The 23,360-nt window shown below is 39.0% G+C and overlaps 1 protein-coding gene across 2 annotated transcripts in view; it reads right to left on the bottom strand.

The window, feature by feature from the left end:
• CERS6 (ceramide synthase 6) overlaps positions 1-23,360 on the bottom strand; it is a 325,839-nt gene that overhangs the window by 72,981 nt on the left and 229,498 nt on the right. For both annotated transcript variants that reach the window (XM_042949032.1, XM_042949033.1), the window contains exons 5-6: positions 5,935-5,985; positions 1,992-2,084 (exon numbers count right to left, since the gene is read on the bottom strand). In XM_042949032.1, the coding sequence (XP_042804966.1) occupies positions 1,992-2,084; positions 5,935-5,985 (144 nt within the window). The remainder of the gene's footprint in view (positions 1-1,991; positions 2,085-5,934; positions 5,986-23,360) is intronic.

Here is a 23,360-nt window from a genome sequence, read left to right as displayed (position 1 = left end):
AGTATTGTGCTCCTTGACAATGCATAGTTCTGTTTGCAAAAGAGTTTGGAAGATATCCATTGGTAAATCAGAAGACATTCTGATGAGTCCATTTATTCATTCACCCTACACTTACTGATCCCCATCATAAGCAGGTGCACTGACAGCCATGATATAAAGATGAACATATCTTGCTCTTCTATTCTCCAAGTCTAGGGAAGGTAGGCCCCCACACAGTTAAAAAAATTAACTATGTACACATTGGGCATGATATAAAGATGAACATATCTTGCTCTTCTATTCTCCAAGTCTAGGGAAGGTAGGCCCCCACACAGTTAAAAAAATTAACTATGTACACATTGGGCATGATATAAAGATGAACATATCTTGCTCTTCTATTCTCCAAGTCTAGGGAAGGTAGGCCCCTACACAGTTAAAAAAATTAACTATGTACACATTGGGCAACTAAACACAGAGGATGGAATGATAAAAAACCTTGGGGGAATTGAATTAGCCTTCAAAGAAGATATTATTTTTGGACTTGGTCAGGTTTGGGAGGAGGGAAATAGGGTATATACTAGCCAAGGCAAGGTCTTCTTTAAAAAAAAAAAGGTGCATGAAAAAAATTATGTCTGAACAATGATGAAAAGACATTCATAGATAGGACATATGTGTGTTTCAGAAGGGGGGGAAGAGGGACGGGTACTAACACTGGAGAGGTGGGTTTGAATCATGTTGATAACCTGCGTATTGCTCCAAGTAGTCTGGCTTTGTCTTGAAAGGTTTTAGAAACACAACTCTTGGGTGGCAGGTAGACAAGAATGACTACTTAGATAGGAGGACCATTTAAAAGGCTACTGCAATAGATTAAGCAAAAGTAGAGACAACTCAAACTAAATGTGTCAGTGACGTTAAGGGTTCAGGTATGCGGCAAAACAAAGAGGAGAGCCAAGGAAAACCATTAGCTTACAGAACTGTCGGTTATAAGCACTACTGGACGAACAAGGCTAGGGGATGATCATGTCTTCAGCTGGAAATATGTTGCACGTAAAGTTCAGTTTCCTCATTTATAAAATAAGGTAACTAATAAATGATCCAACTGAATCTTGGAGTTGATGGGAAGATTAAATAATAAACAAAAAGGACATAATACTATTATTTATGCCTAGATTTGTGGAAGTATGGACCTGGAGAGAACCCAGGGCTGAAGAGAGACATCTTGGAGTTCCTGGTACATAAGTTATGGCTAGTAGTGCTGAAGGTTATAAGCTTGATCATACCAGGAAATGATGCCCTATAATCCAGGACTAGACCCTGGTGCATGCAAATATGTGGCACGTGAGGCCCTGGGCTGGACGCCAGCAAAGACGATTTTGAAGGCATGATCCAAATATGGGAATCTGGAGAAAATGGTATGATGGAAAAATTATAAGCAGTAAATAGCCAGAAGTGCCTATTCTTTCCAGAAGCTGGTAGGATGAGAGCTGGAATGGGTAGGTTTAACACTTAAAAGGTCAAGAGCATGCACCCTCAGCAAAAGCTACTCCAGGGGAAGGGAGAGGTGGAGGCTAATCATAGTTCATTTAGGAATGTTGTATTTTCATGATGTGTTCTGATGTTAGGTAACTTTAATTCAGGAAAAATTCATTCGTGTGGCTGGAGCACTGAGAATTTACTCTCTCCCAGGGGCTACAAATACAATTTTTCTTCTTTATTTAATTTGAAGAATAGAGGGCCTTGTGAATCAGACTGAGAAAAAAAATTACTGCTGTCAGGATTCATTGATACATTTTTTCACAGAGAAAAGAACACTAGCTTTGGAGGAAAGAGGGAAGAGACAATGCAAATAAAATACAAAACACCAGAAATGAAAATAAACTTTCTGGAATAATGCAGGGCTGGTGCTGCCAGAGAACAGACGTGACGTGAGTGCCTTTCAGACGCTACTCCCATCTGCCAAGGGCCATTAAGGACACATATCTGCAAGCACTTTACAACATTACCACTCTTACCTTTCTTTTGATATCAGTGAACTGGGAAAACATTAAAGACCAATAATACGACAGCTCCAGGATATAATAGTAGTGAAGGTCAGTTGTGAGTGGCTGGTGATTAAAGAAAAAAAAAAGAAAGATTAATAGTTAATAGGAAACCAAATTGTGTCCCAAACATCTCAAGTTCAGTGCTGAAAAGTGACATGGTCTTATGCCTCCACAGATTCCAGCCCCATTCTCTCTATGGGTAAGAGGGCTTTGAAGTATGTCTCTAATACACAGCTTAATGGCATTAAGTTTGTTGCATCTCCAACCAAAAAAGTGTCAATGAGTATGAACATTTGGTACCCAATTCACTATTTACTTTAACAACAGCATTTATGGTTCCTTGATAGAAGGATCTGTTAAGATTTCTTAGGCAACCTGAAAAAAAGCTTTTTAATACATACAGAAAAAGAGTAACCCTGGAAAGTACCATGAGATTCCATAGTATAGGGGCAAGGGAGGTAGGTGATAGAATGGGTGCTAGATGGGGTGATAGATGGGTCATGAAGGCAGAGTTTTGAGTTCTGTATTAATCAGAGCTTTCTTGTTATTAAGGAATGTTCTGTACATTGCAAATATCAGAAAAGATAATTCAAAAATATTTATTAAAAGGCAGAGGGACAAGGAAGCTGCCAAGAAATACCAGGCTAGGCCCTCAGCCATGAAATCTGAGATCAAGTCTCAGCTCCATAGCTCAGTGGGCCTTAGTATACCTTTTGTAAAATGGGGGGTGATACCTGTTCTATCTGCTTCAGGGGTCCAAGAGTGGGGAGAGGCTCAGAGAGCCAGTAGAAGTCAAGAACATTTATTTTGTTTACTAAGCTATAATGAAATGTCTTACTCTACCAGAATGAATGAGAGACCTTTGAAATGCATTCTATCCGTGCTGCCCACAATGTAATAGTATATACAGTAACTGCAATTGAAACTTTAATGCTCTGGGAACCAATAGCAGCGTAACAAAGTACTTTCATGAGAAGCTGGCACTCTCTTAACTACCAACCCTACCAGCTTTATGCACTGGTATCAAAGAAAACAGTTGTCCCTCCCACTGATCTCTGGCAACAAAACACATGAGGGGACAGGATATTATCCCACCAGCAATCCCAAGCTCTGAGTAACAATGACCATCAGTGTGTTTATCAAACTCAGCACCATACTGGAGAGAATATATTTTCCACTGAATTGTCCTTTTAAAATTTGCAGGCATTAGCAATAAGGGATGGGTATTCAGGTCAGACATATGGCAGCAATGAAGTCTAGAAAATAGGGCACTGGCTTCAGGACCCTGGGAGCCAAGGTTAAATTTCAGTTTTAATGAGCTTCCCTGCACCACCACCTGGGAAAAACCACGGCGGGCTAGGAAGACAGGTGAGAGTACATCTAGAAACCAGAGTTCCTAAGAGAGCATCATATTACAAAACTACCATATTCATGGAGTGCTCTGCAATTGACAAAACTATCCACATGTTAATTTCTCTGACTCTCATAAAAACCCTATAAAATTAGTACCATCATTTTCTAGATAGTATAGCTGACAGGAAATTGCTGTCAAGTTAGTTCAGGTTGAAAGGCTAATCACAGGTCTTATAGCTAGTGAGGCCCTGTGACTGCTATTCGAGGGCTTCTCATTCCCAACTTGTGCTCTTTACGACAAACTATCTAGTCCCAACTAAAGATCACTTTCCATTATTTTGGACTTAAATATATGCATTATATAAGAACCATCATATATGTAATAAATTACATATATATTCATACACAAGGAGCAGTGTGCCTCTAATAAAATTGCAGCAGACCACTACTCTTTCATATAAACATATGTTCAATTATTTACTTAATATACATGCTAAAAACATAATAAATATGCTTCATGAGCACTACCTATCTTTAAAAAAGTGCTCTTAAGACTTGAGACTGACTTTGAACTGTAATCTCTGTAATTATTCAGCATAGCTACCCACAATGCACTTTAATTACACGCATAATAATTACATGCTGTTTATTTTTTTTCCCCACACATATAAAAAGAAAAGTAGCTGATTTTTTTTATAAGAATATGGAGTTTATCAAAGATGACCATTATTCCTTCAAGAAATCATGAACTGTTCCTAAATTTCGGGGGCTATTACCAAATTATTCATTGATAAGCAATGATGTCTTACTAGCAGAAGACAATATTGATCTGAAACTCCAAATACACAGTATCTTTCCTTCTATACTGATGATGTTTCTTATTTTTACTTCTTATTTTATTGTTTTTTAAAGATTTATTTTATTTTTAAGTAATCTCTATACCCAATGTGGGAATCAAATTTATAACCCCAAGGTTAAGAGTCACATGCTCCACGTACTAAGTCAGGCAGACACTTCAATGTTTCTTATTTTTAAACATATCTATCTACCAGACCCTCAAATTTTCATGTTAAATCTATAGTTTTGTCTGTGAAACAGCCTGCAATTACATTTTGGCCCACTGCCCCAACAACTAATTATCTCAGAAAAAAGCAATTCCTTAGCTCCAGCCATAAATGTGAAAGCTATTTCAGACTATGTTATAGTTATAAAGAGGAGTGGGAATTACATTTCATGTGACATTTGTCCTAATGTTGTTCATATGACAGAATTTTCCTCATAAATGCAGTGCATTAGAGCAGCTGCCACATGAACATTCAAGTTAAGGTTTCTAGAAGGCTTTGAATACTTTTATAAATAGAATTCTAGATGTATATGGATTTTTCCACTCAGTATACCAATACTGGACACAACCAGAGGTGTAATGACAATATCCCAAGTATTTAAGGTAGTAAAATAGCAGTGGAGCCTGAGAATTACAACTGTGGACAGTAAGTTTTGATGTTGACTTCAGTCTCCATCAGAAAGCCCTAGAATGCTCAGCTTTCTCTAACCATGTCATATTGCTTGCTTACATGCTTTTCTAATATGGATGTACCCCATAAAAGAGATGGAAATGCAAACTCAAATTCCATTTCAATGTGTCCCTAGCATGAACTAGCCCAAGAAGTTTCCAACACTGGTCCCTAGCTCCTGTTGCAACACTGCGTGTAACAGAGACGATTACAGAGTATGCTTGCTTCCCATTAACTTTATGCACACCAAAAAGACCAAATGCCTCTAAGAAGACAGCCCAAAGAACCAAAGTCAAAAATCCAAGTTGCTTATCCGAATGTATGTCACTTTATCATCAAAATATCTAGTTGTATTTGATTCTCTTATATAACATATTCCAATTAAACTAGAAAAGACCCAGCTCTATGATATTCAAATAGTAACTGATCTGAGGACCACAACACATGCTAATCTTATTGAATTCATGGACAGAGGCAAAGGTATGTAGGAAGCAGAGATCTGAAATGCTCCCTTTCTGGGGTATAATTTTAATCTCAGTTTTGGCGATGGTTTTAAGTTTAGTGTAATGATACAAGCCAATTTTTCTATGCTCAAGGAAATGGTGTTTGATTTACATATTTAGAGGCTGCTCTTAAGCCGCAAAGTGACCTGAACTCTGCTTGTTTGCTGCAGCCCCACACTTTGCCCACTTGCTGTCCAGACGGACCCTTGCTGGTGTCAGGTCTTCAGGCCCTCCACAGTAATTAGAAGATCAGCTGTTAGAAGCAAGAATCGCCCAACTATTGAATCGATTGTATCTCACTCTCCAGCAAAAGCACCTTCCAGCTTATTCATTTGCTAAAGCAACTGAGCTCTGATTCTGAACTTCACTGAGAAAACAAACTGCTTCCCTTAACTAGGCTAAGTCTGGCATCAAGCAGCAGGGGCAAGGGCAAGGGGCTAAAAAGTGAAGTGGCTGCCCAGCCTGCTGGGGCCTGAAACCATGAACCTGACCTAAGGGAGATACTCTGTGTGTGTGAAGACCCAGTCGGCAATGTCTCCTTACCTGATAGGGGTAGTTGTACCAACAGTGCCTTGTATTCCACAACCAGGGGCTCTGAAACAAAATGACAAACACATTTCACATGTTTTGGAAATGAAACAAGATTGTCCCCAGTATTTTGGGATTTCAATAATCGACCTGTATGAGAACTGAAGGACTTAACTAGAATTAGGACTTTAAAAAAAAAATAAATGAATTAAGTTCTTTTTCTTTTTAAAAAATTTTTAATGTTTATTTATTTATTTTGAAAGAGAGAGAGGGAGAGAGAAAGAGGGAGAGCGTGTGCAAGTGGGGAAAGGGCAGAGAGAGAAGGAGAGGGAATTGCAACCGTGAGATCATGACCTGAGCCAAAATCAGGAGTCAGATGTTAAACTGACTGAGCCACCTAAGTACCCCTAGGATTAGGATATTAAAGCAGTTAATATTCCATTATACAGTCTCTCTGGGTAATCTTCTAAACTCAACTGGTAGTATTTCTGGGATGGAATCCCCACTGGTGCTTTTTGTATTTTGGTTACATAGCCACCTTCCTACTATGCAACCAGCCCCCACAGCAGAGCCCTTTAGAAGTCTCACCCAGACCAGATGCAAATCATCAATCTCACTCTTATCAATAAACAATGCTGACAGTTGGTGCAAACTACTCTGAAACTCCTCCAACCAATGTTACAAAGCAACATTATCAATCAATCGTTTCATGCTTTGGTGACCAGTGGTTAAGTAACCGGCAGGGATATTTATTTCAGCAGAACAGCTCAGACTAATTCCAGGCCTGAGGGAATTAACCCTCACAACACACTCCACCTCCCAGTTCATGGTCAAGGTCTTTTAAAGACAAAACAATCATTCTTAATTTGACAGCAATCACTTGGTTTACAACACTGTAAAATCAAAGAGAACATCTAAGTGTACACATATTCCAAACATTTATAGTAAGCAGGGAGAGACTGGTATAGATTTACACAGGCTGCTGAACAATCCGATAATACCAGCACAAACTTTCCCATATTTTTTGTATTAAATTTATAATTCTTTTGCATTCTTAACCCAAGCTATCAGCATTTTGCGGCATACATCTACATACATTTAATGTACATCTGTATGTTTCTTTTTTTTTTAATTTATTTTTAATGTTTATTTATTTTTGAGACAGAAAGAGACAGAGCATGAATGGGGGAGGGTCAGAGAGAGAGGGAGACAGAATCTGAAGCAGGCTCCAGGCTCTGAGCTGTCAGCACAGAGCCTGACGCGGGGCTCGAACTCACGGACCGTGAGATCATGACCTGAGCCAAAGTCAGACACTTAACCGACTGAGCCACCCAGGCGCCCCTACATCTGTATGTTTCTTAAGAAACACAATCTATCCTTAACTCAATCCATGTTTATGCATCTCAAAATGATAATACTGTCATTGAAAGATTAATGTGAGATATATTTGTACTGACCTGACCTCTTTCCTTACCTCGTCCCAGATCCTATAAGATTAAAAGTTGCTGCTGTCTACAGTAGGATGATGTACTTGTCTCCCTGAAAGCCATAGATACTGTCACCCTATCATCGTCCGCATCAGCTCTACATGAATGATGATGATGATGATGATGATGATGAAGACAGCAGCTAATACTTGTTCAGTCATCCCTACATCCACACATTTATTTTTTTAGGGTTTTTCCTCTGTGGTCTGTTATTTATTTAACAAATTAAAAAGTTATTTAGCTCGAGACTGTCCCATTATACTTGTTTTAAAGAGCTTTTTATTTATTTATTTTCAATATATTTTTTAACATTAATTTTGAGAGAGAGAGAGGGAGCATGAGTGGGAGAGGGGCAGAGAGAGGAAGAGAGAGAATCCTAAGCAGGCTCCGCACTGTCAGCACAGAACCCAACACAGGCCTCAATCCCATGAACCACGAGATCATAACCTGAGCTAAAATCAAGTTGGATGCTTCACTGACTGAACCACCCAGGGCTCCCCATCCCATACACTTTTCAAGGTTCTCACATATGAACTAATTTTGTTCTTACAATAGCTAGTAGTATTTGTTTCATTTTATACATAGGTACAGTGAGGCCCTGAGTCTGTAAATAACTGCCCAGATTAAATAGCTAGGCAGTCCCAGAGCTGGAAATCAAACTCAGACTCTCTGGTCTTAGACCCAAATGTGACTACTGTGCACCCTGCCTCTGAGTCTAATAAAAAACCTGAACCAGGCCTTTATTTAGGGAGCCAGACTGAAGTAAAAAGCCATTCTATGCACTAAACCATTCTCCTTTCATTAAAGCACTACTAATTTGCCTTCCTTTCATCTGCTCTTGCCATTGACTACCTGTTCAGTGCTGTATACATCATTGCACGTAACATCCTGGTGTCTGAGTTGTATGCCTGTCTGTCTCCTCCATTTTCTCTCATCTATAACCTTGATGTTTATTACTGACCTACCTCACAGAGTGCTTGTGAAGATCAAATGAGACAGCATGTATAAAAATATTTTAGAAGCTTCAGAAGTTTCATATGTGGTTGTCATATGGTTATATAAATAATACATGTCCATCGAGGAAGATACAGAAAATACAGAAAGTAATGAAAAATAATGTGTATTTTCATTACTATTATCATTTCATGTACATCCCACTTTTGATCTTTTTTCTATATTTCTGTATTTCTATATAAATATAGATTTATTTTTAATAAATTAAACACATGTACACACATAATTTTTAAATGGGCATAACATACCAAGATCTATTTTAAAGTATAGTACAAATGTTGGTTATTATCCTTTTTCTGATAAAGCTGTATATTATCTCAATAATGAGTTGAAAGTCCCTGAGGGAAAGGTATGTTTATCCCCCCAGCACCTGGACCCAAAGCTGACAGTGCAACGTTCATTTACTAAATGCTAATGAAAGGAATACAGAATTAAACACAAGGCCTATGACAAATCTTGTAGCATTTTTCTGAATGTATCAGTCCCAAGGCAACAGGGCATGCACGTGCTTGCCTCTAAAGATGTAGTGGGAATCTCTTCCACTGTGGCCACTCCTTCCAGTCACAGGCAGGAGAACAAAGTGTCCTAGAAACAGCCATTTTTTAGAGCTTTCCCTCATCTGTGAGTTTCTTGACTTGTCTGGTTTTTTCCTAACATGCAGACTTCTCCCTGTGTGCATCGGATGTATACCAACTAGACCTGTTTCCGTTATGTGCCAAAACTTGACTGACCTGCAGATATACTGGATGAGTCTTTGTCTCTCAGTGGGCCTTCACCCAGGTGAAACAGGAGCAATAGGCCTGCATACTATGAATCCGATGAAACTACCAGGGCCCTAACTCAGCCTGCAAGCTTATTTTCCAAGCATTTTAACTGTTTTATTTTTTTAATTTTTTTAATATTTATTTATTTTTGAGAGAGAGAGAGAGAGAGAGAGAGACAGAGTGCAAGCTGGGGAGGGGCAGAGAGAGAGGGAGACACAGAATCCAAAGCAGGCTCCAGGCTCTGAGCTGTCAGCACAAAGCCCTACGTGGGGCTCGAACTCATGAACCATGAGATCATAACCTGAGCTGAAGCTGGACGTTTACCAGACTGAGCCACACCCCCCCCACCAGGCGTCCCCCAAGCATTTTAATAATAAGTTCTTTCACATTGATGCATGTTCACCTATACCTCTCCCTTTGACAACACTAGATACGAGTATCGCCTTCTGTATGCATACCACATTTTTCTAGGATCTCAGATTTTATGGGCTTCCTCAACCCTATGGGGCTGGTAAAACAAACACAAATGTCATCTTTCTCAATTACAGATTAGAAAACTAAAGTCCATGAGCAGGCGATTTTCCCAATTTTTTATAGTTCAACACTAGTGTATGAATCTGAATTAGCTGCTTATAATTTAATATATTAGGTGTAATTCCTTCTATGTGAATTGATACCATGAAGCTATCTTTTCTTTAAAATTCATTTTCTTTTATCAATTTTTCCATTTTCTACATTTCTAGGTGTCTTTTTCAGAATCATTTAAACATTAATTTGATATCAAAATCTGTATATTCCATCACATGAATTAAAGGATAACAACATAATTCAAAACATAAAAAGCTGAAATATTCAGATGTCAGGAACACTGGTAATTTAAAAATAACACACTGAAAACCCTAGGTTTAGAATGATAGGCCTAGCATCTTCCTAAACAATAAGTTCTGTGCTTAGAACAGTGCATGGCAATTTAAGCACATTTTCCAGAAACAGATAAGCCTTTTTCACATGGCCTCACGATATCAACTCATGTTGTCAAGCCTGGAGAGTCTAAAAACCCAAGGATTTTCCCATCTTGTCATTCCAATACCTTGAGATTCACATTCTTCCATGTCACACACATACACTTAAATAATGTTATGAAACACTTCACAGATTCCAAAGTACTTTATATATATTATCTTATTTAATTCTCACAACAACACTGCAAGTGTCAGAGCAACACAGCCAGCAGGATATCCTAAGAGACAACATGCTGGCATGGAGCTTTTCAAACTGTTAATGCAGGTTCTGATTCAGTAGGTCTGGCCTGGGGCTAAGATTCTACATTTTTAACAAGCTTCCAGGCAGTGCAGATGCTAATGGGCCTTGGACCACATTTGAAAGAAGGTGACACCATCTTCCTGGTATTTACCATGTGCAAGGCACCCTGCTAAGCCCTTTCTTCCAATATTCCACAATTTAATGTTTGATGAATGAATTAATGGATTATTCCTAATGTTTATAATAACCCTTTGAGGCAGAAATTGCCAGTGAAACAAAATTTAGCTAGAGACATTACTTCTCAACCAACCTCCCTCTTGGATATAACCACATATCTAAGCTCTGGTGGGAGGGATATGACCAGAATTTACATGTGCCACTTCAGGATGGTGCCCCTAAAAGTTCAAGGGAATGTGTTCCTCTCACCCTTTCTCCACTCCTATTGGAGGGAGAACATGAAAATTGGAGCGGTCACCTGGGACCCTGAAATCTGTTTCTGTTGAGGTTGATGTTAGAGGTCTCCTACCAGCCCCAGTCTGCTTACCTCTGGATTGTATGTGGGAGATGAACACATTTCTATCATTTTTCTCATATCTAAGCTACTGGGTTGTCTTTAAAAAATATATACACACACATACATACATATACTAGCATAGCCTGTCTTCTCACTAATATATGCATCAAGGCAAGTCTCTTTAATTATTTTATAGACAAATAAGCAAGCTCAAAAAGGTACCATAATTAATTGAAGACTACACAGCTGATGAGTAGAAAAACTTAGATTCAAACCCAGGCCAGCTAGATTCTTCCACTTTACCTTCCTTGCAGTTGGTATCTTGGGTACAAAGAACGGGTAAAGACAGAGAAACACTAAGGGCATTTGGAATTGATTACCAAAAATGAGTTTTTACATTACAAAACTGAATTTCAGGGTTAGAGAAGACCTTCAAATCCTGCTTAATCAACAAAAGAACCCATATGTAAAGATGGGTAATCGGGCCTCTCATTTTTCAAAAAGAGCTCCGTGTTTATCAATCACTGACAAGATTCCTCAGGCATACTTCCTGCCTTTTTTTTTTATCCCCAACAGAAATTATGTCAATTTTTTGTTTTGGAATCTGCTATGAACTGAACTGTGTTCCCGCCACCTCCCCCCCCCCCACCCGCCCAAATTCATATGTCGAAGCCCTAAATATCCAAGGTGACTGTATCTGGAGATAGGGCCTTTAAGAGGTAATTAAGGTTGAATGAGATCATGAGGATAAGATCATAATCCTATACTGAAAGGAGTGGAGGCCTTATAAGATGAAGTGAGATCTCACTCTTTCTCCTCCTCCTCTTCTCTCTCTCTCTCTCTCTCTCTCCCCACATGCTCAGAAGAAAGGCTATGTGATGATAGCAGTGAGAAGATGGCCATTGGGAAGACAGGCAAGTCAGAAAGAGAGCCCTCACCAGAAACCTAACCCTGCCAGGCCTCAATCTGGAACTTCCAGCCTCCAGAAGCATTGGAAATCAATATCTATTATTGAAGTTACCCAATCTGTGGTATTCTGTTATGACAGCCAGAGTTAACACAGCATCTTAAGACAATTTTTAATAAACATGCTTCATAGCTATTAAACTCCACATCAACTGATTTCAATTTAAGAAGACTTACAAAACATCTGAATAAAACTCAGGTAGACCATAATGTTGTGGATAAGAAATGACTTCTAACACTCTCAGTCTAAACCATACTGTCTGTATAATGGGATTTTTCATTATATTACACACATCTGCTCCCATATACGTCACTTGAGACACAACTATGTGGCAAGTGCATCCATCAATAACACGGTGTCCCACGGGAGACGTCTGTGACTCTTCTTTCCCTGAGCAAACCTAACCCCAGCACCAGGATGGAGGTCAGAAGTGCTGTGGGGAGTCATCCTATAGTCTACATTTGCGTTTTGACCATATGCATAAGACTTATATATAACTATGGTTTGTTTGTTTGTTTGTTTTAAAGAGAAAAGTAGAGAAGCCTTTGAAGTGTCAGGAAACATGTTCTTTTATCAGGTCTCTTATCAGCTGTTCTTTAGAAGCTTCATCATGAACAGAATTAACAAAAATAGATCAGATCTGATAATTTTACTTTACCATCTGGAATAAGATAGGTTTGATCTTATTTTATTTATTTTTTTAAGTTCCATTTGAGGGGCGCCTGGGGGGCTCAGTCAGTTAAGCATCTGACTTCGGCTCAGGTCATGATCTCGCCGTTTGTGAGTTTGAGCCCCACATCTGGCTCTGTGATGCCAGCTCAGAGCCTGGAGCCTGCTTTGGATTCTGTGTCTCCCTCTCTTTGCCCCTCCCCTGCTTGCGCACGCTCTCTCTCTCTCTCTCAAAAATAGATAAGCATTAAAAAATGTTTTAAATTTCCATTTGACATATTCCTTGAAAATAATAGTTTAAAAAAACCCCACCAAATCTACTTTTCAGTTTCCATGCTATCTATCATGAGGATGGATGAATCCTCAAAAATCAAGGAGGCTTTGTCCAAGCTCATAGAATAGGCAACCCTAAGAGTGAACCCTAATGTAAACTATGGACTTTGGGTGATTATGATGTGTCTGTGTAGGTTGATCAATTAGAATACATGGACTGCTGTGGGAGGAGATCATGGGACAGATTATGCATGTGTGGGGCCAGGGGTAGATGGAAATCTCTGGATCTGCTCCTCAGTCTTATTCTGAACAAAAAACTGCTCTGAAAAATAACTGAAATCTAAAAAAAAAAATCAAGACAGGTAGGCTACCTCATATCACTCATGCTTATCATGTCACTATAAGCCTAAAGGAACACTGGAGTTTGAAGCAAAAGACCAGAGAAAAGAATACCTGGTTAACCAGGCAAGTGTTAAATGGTTAACGTAAATATAAACACACACACACACACACACACACACACACACACACACACACACTTTCCCCAGGAACCAGTAGGTACCTGTAGCTGAATGAATAGCAGTTTATTTTAATTCAGAACTATTTTGATCTAACAAATGAACATGAATCACACAAAGTATTAAAGAAGTTTTGTTGCTTTATCAAAGATGAGAAACATGTGTGTGGGTCTTCACCCAAAGACAGCATCTTAGAGGCAAAATTTCATCTTTTCACTCTTTCCATCCAAACTCCTAAATGGCTTTCACAAAGTCCAGCTGAGACAACTAACAGTCAAGGAATACAGTCTAAGAGACATGCTGGCCTCCGGATAGTAAGTATCAGATACACAAAGGCTTGATTGTGTTTTAAAATGCCAGAAACCTAGGAGCACCTGGGTGGCTCAGCCAGTTAAGCTTCCGACTTCAGCTCAGGTCACGATCTTACGGTTCATGGGTTCAAGTCCCATGTCAGGCTCTGTGCTGACAGCTCAGAGCCTGGAGCCTGCTTCAGATTGTCTCCCCCTCTCTCTCTACCCCTTTCCAGCTCATACTCTGTCTCTCACTCTCTCAAAATAAACATTAAAAAATAAAAAAATAAAAATAAAATAACAGAATCCTAGGTTTCTGAAGTATACTGAAACTACCCTGAAAACACTTTTAACTGAGTGACACTTAAACCTTATACCTTTGGCTTATCCTGAGGATTTATTGTAAGAAATAAACATGAGAAAAGTGCTTACATGTCTGTAATGAATTTATAGGAGAAAGGTTACCACTAAGTCACCCTAATTTGAATGTAAAAGTTCCACGACATTGTTCCTTTAAAATTTAGTCCAAGGGGAAAAAATTCTTCCTCTCTGTGAATGCTTAGCATATTTCCTCTTACCAAATAAGAATTACATTATCCAATTGTTATCTTTGGACTTTGATTTGGGGAGGCTGAGATCTAATTCTAGAGTTCAGTCATAGCAACTGTGATCATCTCTTAACATCTTTGCTTATTTTTCCTTTTATGTGTAGCTTTGATATTAATATCTATATTAATAATGTGATTATAAAATATTATAAATCTTTTTTGAACAATTGTATGATTTAAGTGAATATAAAATCAAATCTATTCAAAATGATAAGCTACAGTTTTAACTTAATACACATTGTAAAATAACTCAGAGTACAAAGAAATATTTCCTACTCTGTGAGTATAAACGCTGATAAATAAATCTGTTTGAAATGAAAAGAATGAAGCCAGAAGTCTCTCAGCCTGAAGGTGCTGCTGGTCAGTGGTGAACAGTCTAGGAAGGGTGCTCCCCAGAATGCAAGATGAACTCTTTCCTCCTTTCCTGGGTCAGTATATATGTGGCTATAAATTTGCAAAGCAGAGTGGTGACCCCTTCATAAAGGCCCCTGGCATCTGCATTAGCTTTGAAAGCTCTTGTGATGTGCAAATGTAATTTGGAATTGACCTCATGTCATTATATAAAGATAGCAGCCTTTTATATTGATCGGCTTTAAAAAAAGATGCTGGTGTTCAAGACCTGGTCAACCATGTGTCTTCAGCACATTCAGCAATCAATTTAGAAAGTAATTTGCAGATCTGCCGGGCATACATAAACAGAAGGATTTCCTTGGAGACGAGACCTGAGGTCATAGGATCTCCGTGAGGGTTTAATCATAGAAACAAAGAGAAGAGCAATACTGGTAGCATTTCCATGCCTTCTAAATTCTTCCAGCCAGTAGTTCTCAACTTTTTCTGCCTCTTGTCAGCTGAGAGACTCCACACACATCCTACGGTAACTATGGCTGTACTTCTCAAGAGTGGGGAATAGGAAGCTTAAAAAAGGCCATCTATCCCATGGATTTGGTTATGGATCTCTCCCCTACACCCAGTAAGAATCACTGCAAAGCAGAATGGACTGATTAATTCCAGGTAGGGGAAAGAAATCAAGAAGGAAATCCAGATGAAGGAAGAATGAAAGAAAATGAGGTGGAAAGATCTAGACGGAAATGTCCACAGAGTGGTAGAGAGATGCTCAGGCCAGTGTACAGTTTGGGAATGCGGCCAATGAGAGTAGCTACCAAGAAGCACAAAATCAGTCAAAAGATAACTCAGAGAAACAATTTATAACATACAGCAAAGAATTAGTATCTTAACATATAAAGAACCCATAAAAATTGATTAAAGTATTTAAACAATTAATGGGAAAATTAAGGAGAATATATAAACAGGCAACATATTAAACAAAAATGTGACCAAAAACATGTATAAAAATTACAGGCCAGAAACAGACAGAATATTTTTACTGAAGTCTGAACAATATTTAAAGAAGTTAACTCCCAGGAGTCAGCAGTATATAAGGAAACTAACACTTTAAAAATAGGAATAACTTTCCTAAAAAGTAATTTGGTCTTTAAAATCAGCATATTCTTTGACTCAGCTTTTATTGAAAAAAATAGTTAGATCCATATTAAAGGCACTTGTACATGGATTTCCATTATAATTCTTTTTTCTAGAAATGTGAAATTGAAATAAACCCAATAGTCCAATAATACGAGGCTGGTATGGTCTTGGTAGGGATTGTGTGGGAACAGAGCAAGATGAGGATGTGGGTGGGGGCTGTCTAAAAGGTTATCAGAACCCAGAAAACAGAACTGGGCAAATAGAGAAGGTGAGATAGAGGAGAGAGAACATCCAATATGGCGTTCAGGCATATAACTTACAGCTACAGTCAACTGCATCTCAGTTCCACTGGGAATGTCAGCACAATGTACGTAGCACATATCTCAAACTGTCCCAACTGAGGGGGCTGGGGACTGGGACATGTATCCACCAACTCTCATGCCCCACTGCTTGAGCTTTCAGTATTAATTCCCTCATATTTCTAGGTTGTAGCTGCCTGTGTCTAAAAGACCTTTGCAGGTTTGGAGAAAGCAGAGAAAATAAGGCACAGCTTGCAAGGAACACTGTAATGGGGGGGATGGAACTGTGTACCACAGCTGTGCTATATCAGGTGGGCTAAGGGAATGTAAGAGGCATTCATATTTGAAGTTAAAATTAGATTACGAGCAGACTATATAGTATACCTTATGCTTAAAGTAGATATATATTTAGACACAGAGACACAAACACACACATATATACATGCAATACGTCTGGCAGGATATTTACCAAAATTACTTACTGATTACCTCTGAGAAATGATTATCTCAGATAATTTTTACTTTTGTTTTTAATGTTTGTATATCAGTATTAAATTACATAATTGTAGCTATAATTTTTCTGCAATGAACAGGTCTTATTTGAATAATGAAAAGTAACCAAGTCCATTTCCTTCTTTTTTTAAAGTTTATTTATCTATTTTAAGAGAGAGAGAGAGAGAAAAAGAGGAAGACAGGGAGAGAGACTCCGAAGCAGGTTCCACACTGTCAGTGCAGAGCCTGATGTGGGACTCGAACTCAGGAACCACAAGATCATGACCTGAACTGAAATCAAGAGTAGGATGCTTAACTGACTGAGCCACCCAGGAGCCACTCAAATCCATGTACTTTTAATAGGTCTCATTAAGAAAAAAAAAACACACACACTTTTTGCTCTATATTTACAAATAATAGTAGCATAGAAATATGTTACCATTTCAAATTATTCAGTAATTCCAATTAACTTGAAACTAAAACCTAGTATATGAAATAACTGCCTTCAGAGTATTTACATGTGACAGTGATATTTTGAGTATAAACAAATTATTAATAATTTAATTATAAATTCTCAAATAAGAGAAAGTAGAATGAGGAAAATAATGAGAAGAGCAAATAATATAGAATAAACATTGCATTCATTACCGTGATGATCAATCATTTTGCTACTTACCCACCTACTCTCAGTCTGAAGATCCCCATCAACCTCTTCCTTACCACTTCTAAACCAATTTGCCTCTGGCCTAATATCTTTGTGCTAATATTATTGCACCCTCCTCACTCACTTACTCTTTTAAGTATTTAATGAGTGGTTGCCATGAATCAGGCATTCTGCTAGGCATGAAGACAAGTTCTCCATTCTCAAGGAAATTACCATCTCCTGGATAAACAAAATAATTATGACAGGCTACAGCAGGGGTAAACACAAGATGCAGAGGAGTAGCACATAAAAAGACTCACAGTTCCTGAGTTCAAGCCCTGTGTTGGGCTCTCAGGCGTCAATATAGAGCCTGCTTCGGATCCTCTGACCCCCTCTCTCTGCCCCTCCCCCATTCGTTCCCTCTCTCTCCCTCTCAAAAATAAATAAAAATAAATAAATGATTTTTTTTTAAAGAAGACATCTAGTCCAGTCTCAGAGGGTGAGGTGGGAGAGGACACTTCCACTAGGAGGTACCAGAGTAGTTGAAGTCAGAGAGATAAGCAGTAGATAGTCAGGAGATGGAAGGAAGAGTATGGTCTTCCTTATCCTTTAGGAACCATGTCATATTTCCAACATCATTTTTCCTAATCATTCCTTTGCTTGCATTATTCTCCAGAGGATTAAAACAAAAATCTTAAAAGCCTCCTGCTCATTTGCAACTGAGAAGATGAAACGTCTCTGCCTGGCTGTTCATGCTCCTGGTGGGTGGGCTGTCCACAGTGACCCAGCAAGGTTAAGCCCACTCTTCTCAATAAGGATCCCCTGCTCTCCCCAAGCCAAGCATCTCGCTGTGTGTATTCCACTGATTCCCGTCTCTATGCCTTAGCTATTCAGGCACTTTGTCTGACATGCCAGCTCCACCCCTCTGTCCTGCTGCTTCCTCATCAATCTATATTAGGCGCTAGTTCACTGGCCTTCTACCTCCAGAGATCATTTTGTGTAGACTTTTGCGGGTCTCCTCTCCAATGAACTCCAGATTCCTTGAAAAGTATATAGTCTGTAAATTGGCTCTCAATGTTTAAAAAGTGCCTCTTATGTGTCCCTGTGGTTTTATGTTCTTTGGTATTGATTTTTCCTAACCAGCTGTCAACTTCTAAGGAGAGTTATAAGCACACAGAAGGCAACAGGATATAGGATATCACTTATAACTAAGAGCAATGTGGATCAGCAGAAAGAAGTAAGTGATGAGAAAGTAAACTTGTGATTACGGGCCCCTTCTTGATGTCCACACAATGCTTAGAGCCATCTGTCATTTCATCCATTGTTGTGTGAGATGCCGATCGTAAACCTCACAAATGCTGTAAAGAGAACAGATCACTGTGGCAGAGGACCAGAATTCAAGCTTCTCTCTACCATACCCTAGCTGAGTATGATTCATTCATCTCCCTGCATAATATTTTCAACTCGAAAAAACTGGTTTTTATGAGTAAGATACAGTTTTGCCAAATAGGAAGAAAGAGAACAAAAGTGGGAGCTGGAGCCAGAGAAGAGAGAGAAAGGGGAGAACTCTACTGTAAGATCCTTTAATGGGCACATCTGGATACATGGAGAGGGTCTTCATTTCTTATCCTGTGAAAACATGAAATTACTCCAAAAAGTTTGGCTGCATACTGTCGTTCCAATTAGCAACTAATAAAAGGTTAGAATTCTGTGGCTTCCTCACAAGGATTCACACAGCCCACTGGTGCCACATACCTGCTTAGAGACTACTAGCTGCCACCAGGAATGGAGGCCTGGGAATGAAAGTGTAATTACCATGTATAAAAGAGTCTTCTGGCTCCTATCGTTAACATTTATTCAGGACAGAGAGAAACAATAATATGAAGGTGGAGAAAACATGAAAAACAATGAACTGAATGAAATGTGAATGAAAACTTGGCTGTTTATGTTTCTCACACAGACTTGTTTATTATGACGAGCATTTGTAGACATTTTCTTGAAAATGAACACAGTGAGCCTGTTGCTTAAAGAAAATCGAATGACAGTGTTTGCTGCCAATGATAAAATTCAAGCTTTTTTTTTTTTTTAATTTTTTAACGTTTATTTATTTTTGAGACAGAGAGAGATAGAGCATGAACGGGGGAGGGTCAGAGAGAGAGGGAGACACAGAATCTGAAACAGGCTCCAGGCTCCAAGCGGTCAGCACAGAGCCCGACGCGGGGCTCGAACTCACGGAGTTGTGAGATCATGGCCTGAGCCCAAGTCGGACGCTCAACCAACTGAGCCACCCAGGCACCCCAAAATTCAAGCTTTTAAGCAAATATCAGTATTTTGGTATTAGTACATTTAGTATAGGCTATTGTATGCCCAACAGATTCCCATTAGTTAAAAGGTTCTGACATCAGTGGAAACATTAAAAAAACTTTGGTACTTACAATGACATGTCAACATTTGTAAGATCTACATAACTCCGTGAACCAATAATTTCCAAATGAGCAATGCATTGTGTTAAATGATCATATGTGGGTAAAAAGGAAAGACAGATCAATGGACACTAATGTAGCCAAGTATAAAAAGTTCACTGACATTCTGGCTGAGTTTTGGTGTAATAGATCTACAGGTTTTTTGAAAAACACTATTAAGATACTTCTGCCTTTCCCAACCACATAACTTTGCAAGGCCCAGATATTTTTTCAAATACTTCACCAAAGGAAAAAAACACATCAAAATAGATCAAATGTAGAAGCAGGGATGAGATACCTCTCTTCTACTAAACCATGTATTAGAGAGGACTGCAAAAATCTCTAATTTTTACTTTAGAATATATAGTTATTTTTCTTAAAATTTTATGTTATCATGCAATGATTTATTATTTTTATTTTTAAATAAATTAATAAATGAGTTTAGGATGCCTGGGTGCTCAGTCAGTTAAGCGTCCAACTTTGGCTCAGGTCACGATCTCGGGGTTTGTGAGTTCAAGCCCTGCATCGGGCTCTGTGCTGACAGCTCGGAGCCTGGAGCCTGCTTCATATTCTGTGTCTCCTCCTCTCTCTGCCCCTCCCAAGCTCATGCTCTGTCTCTCTGTGTCTCTCAATAATAAACGTTAAAAAAATTTTTTTTAATTAATAAATGTGCTCAAATTTTATGTTTTAATTCCTAATAAATATTGATAGTACTAATAAAAACAAAAACTTTTTTTTAATTTTTTTAACGGTTTTTTTTTGAAAGACAGAGAGAGAGCACGAGCAAGGGAGGAGCACAGAGAGAGGGAGACGCAGAATCCGAAGCAAGCACCAGTCTCTGAGCTTTCGTCACAGAGCCTGACGCGGGGATCAAACTCATGAACCATAAGACCTGAGCCAAAGTCGGACGCTTAACTGACTTGAGCCATCCAGGCGCCGCAACACAAACTTTTTTTTTAAGTTTATTTATTTATTTTGAGAGAGAGCATGAGCATATGCATGAGTGGGGGAGGAGCAGAAAGAGTGGGAGACAGAATCCCAAACAGGGACTGGCATTGACAGCAAGGGGCCCAATGCGGGGCTCGATCCCACTAATCATGATATCATGACCTGAGCCAAAATCAAGCGTCGGACACTTAACTAACTGAGCCACCCAGGGACCCCAAAACAAAAACTCTTAATTGTTAGCAGCGTACAGGGGACCCGAAACCAAAAAGTTTGAGAACCACTGCACCAAAAATGGCAAATCAATGACATGAAAAACACCAAGTCTCTGAAGACCATGTGGATCAAGCTGCCTTGCTAGCCTAGGTCGCTCATGAGGCCGAAATGAACTTTTTTGTTCTTGAAGCCCCCCGTCCTGTGGCGTCTCTGGTGCTGTATTCCCGCCGCAGCCCACTCTTCATCCTGACAACCGAAGCCTCATATGGCAACAGAGAGACACATTGGGAAGAACCCTGGCACCCAGAAAATGAGTTCCTTTAAACCTAATTCACTGAACAAGCAATATTCAGCATGAGCAATGTTGCATCAACTGTATCTGATGCTCACTTTGACACATGGCCACCTCCACCCTCCCCAGCCCTTAACATACACCAAAATTAGTCCCAAGAATCCAAAAACCATAGACTTAAATCAGGCTGAGTGGAGGAAGGCTCTTTTCATCAAGGTGGTGATACATAATATTTAATCAGCTAATCCACAGCTACAGGAAGAAAATAAGGGCTGTCCTTTCAGACAATATAGCCTGTGAGATCTTCAGGATTTTCACAAGTCATCGATTTTTTTTTTTTTTAACGAATTTGCTTTGAGCTAGGGTCTATCTACTTAAGAATCAGCTTTCTGAGAACCTTTTAAAGGAATTATATAAGAAAAGGGTGATGAGCCATAACTTGCTTGTTCTCTTTAAAAAAAAATATTGGGGGGGCGCCTGGGTGGCTCAGTTGGTTAAATGTCCGACTTCGGCTCAGGTCATGATCTCGCGGTCCGTGGGTTTGAGCCCCGCGTCGGGCTCTGGGCTGACAGCTCAGAGCCTGGAGCCTGTTTCAGATTCTGTTTCTCCCTCTTTCTCTGACCCTCCCCTGTTCATGCTCTCTCTCTCTCTCTCTCTCTGTCTCAAAAATAAATAAATGTTAAAAAAAAATTAAAAAAAAGTATTGGGGACTTTAGGCTTGATTTGTCTTATGCTTTTTAATGCTTTTTTAATGCTCTTAATGTTATCTTGCTGCCATGCCTATGCATTATATCCGAAAACCCACCAGTAGCCGGCCTCATTATATGACTCATGAAGCCAAACATATTAAGTAAATCAGTTCTATGTTTCCTAAACTCCTAAACTGCCAGTACCTTTCCATTTAGGTATGGCCATATATGGCCATGAAAGACACATATTTTACACGAATGAACATGTTAGAATAAAAAAACTGCATCATGCTATCATTATTTGAGAACGTGCAGAAAAACGGAAAAATTAGACACCTGCAAAGCAGCTGAAAATCTGCCATGTTCAATTACGTTGATAGAGAACACTACTTTTATGAAAGGCAAAGCAATCTGGAAGTAGGGAAATAAAAGTTCCTTAATTTCCCAATCCCAGAAAAAAACCACATTACAGGGAAGAGACAATCAGAAAGGACACAAGAGCCCCACTGTCAGGCCTTAGTCTTCCATTAACCAGCTAGGTGACAGTGGGTAAGTCATCCATCTGGTTGCTCCTCTGTGAAATTACAAATTGGACTGTATAATTTCTACGAGCCCTTCAAGCCCTGAATGTCACCACTCTTTGTCACCTTTTATTTCTCTCAAGACAAATCCTGGTTTGCCATGCTTTGATCATGTTGCAGACTCCAATACCCCACAAACGGAAACCCAACATCCCTTCTTCTTCTTCTTTTTTTTTAAATTTTTTTAAATTTTTTTTTTACTGTTTATTTATTTTTGAGACAGAGAGAGACAAGAGCATGAACGGGGGAGGGCCAGAGAGAGAGAGGGAGACACAGAATCGGAAGCAGGCTCCAGGCTCTGAGCCATCAGCCCAGAGCCCGACACGGGGCTTGAACTCACGGACGCGAGATCGTGACCTGAGCTGAAGTCGGACACTTAACCGACTGAGCCACCCAGGCGCCCCAACCTTCTTCTTCTTTTTAAAAGGACTCCAGTTATCCACTGCAATTCAGATTTTTGGAATCACTGGCAAAATTAAATCACTCTCATTAAACTCAATCAGAGCATTATTAGTAATCGGTATAATAAAAAGCTCATTTTGCCCAATTTTATGATATCCAAGTGAAAGTCATGAAGTAATTGCTTTCCAGTGTGTTTTATATCTGTGAGGCCGAAGTTTTATATTATATTTTATATTAAATATTTAAATTTTCTAAATTAAACAATGATGAAAATTTGATGATCATATTTTAATTCAGAGAAACAATGACTCTCTTTCCTTACTGCTACTTCCACATATTAAAATTCAGAAGGGAACTCACAATTCAGTTTATTACTCAATACTAATAAGACAAGTGATCAAACTACACCCTTTAAATGAGTGATATACATCCTTATATATTATTTATCTTCTAATGAGGCTAGAGACATTATCTTTTGAGTTGCTGAGTTAATTACAAAGAGGAATTGATCTTTATGCAGTTAAGTCCTGATCATCAGCTTCTGATTTTAATCAAGCCTCTTTTCCTGTCC

The sequence above is a fragment of the Panthera leo genome, chromosome C1 (genome assembly GCF_018350215.1).
Source record: "Panthera leo isolate Ple1 chromosome C1, P.leo_Ple1_pat1.1, whole genome shotgun sequence".
In the NCBI taxonomy this organism is placed as follows: Eukaryota; Metazoa; Chordata; class Mammalia; order Carnivora; family Felidae; genus Panthera; species Panthera leo.
This window is presented reverse-complemented; position numbering and strand designations above follow the sequence as displayed.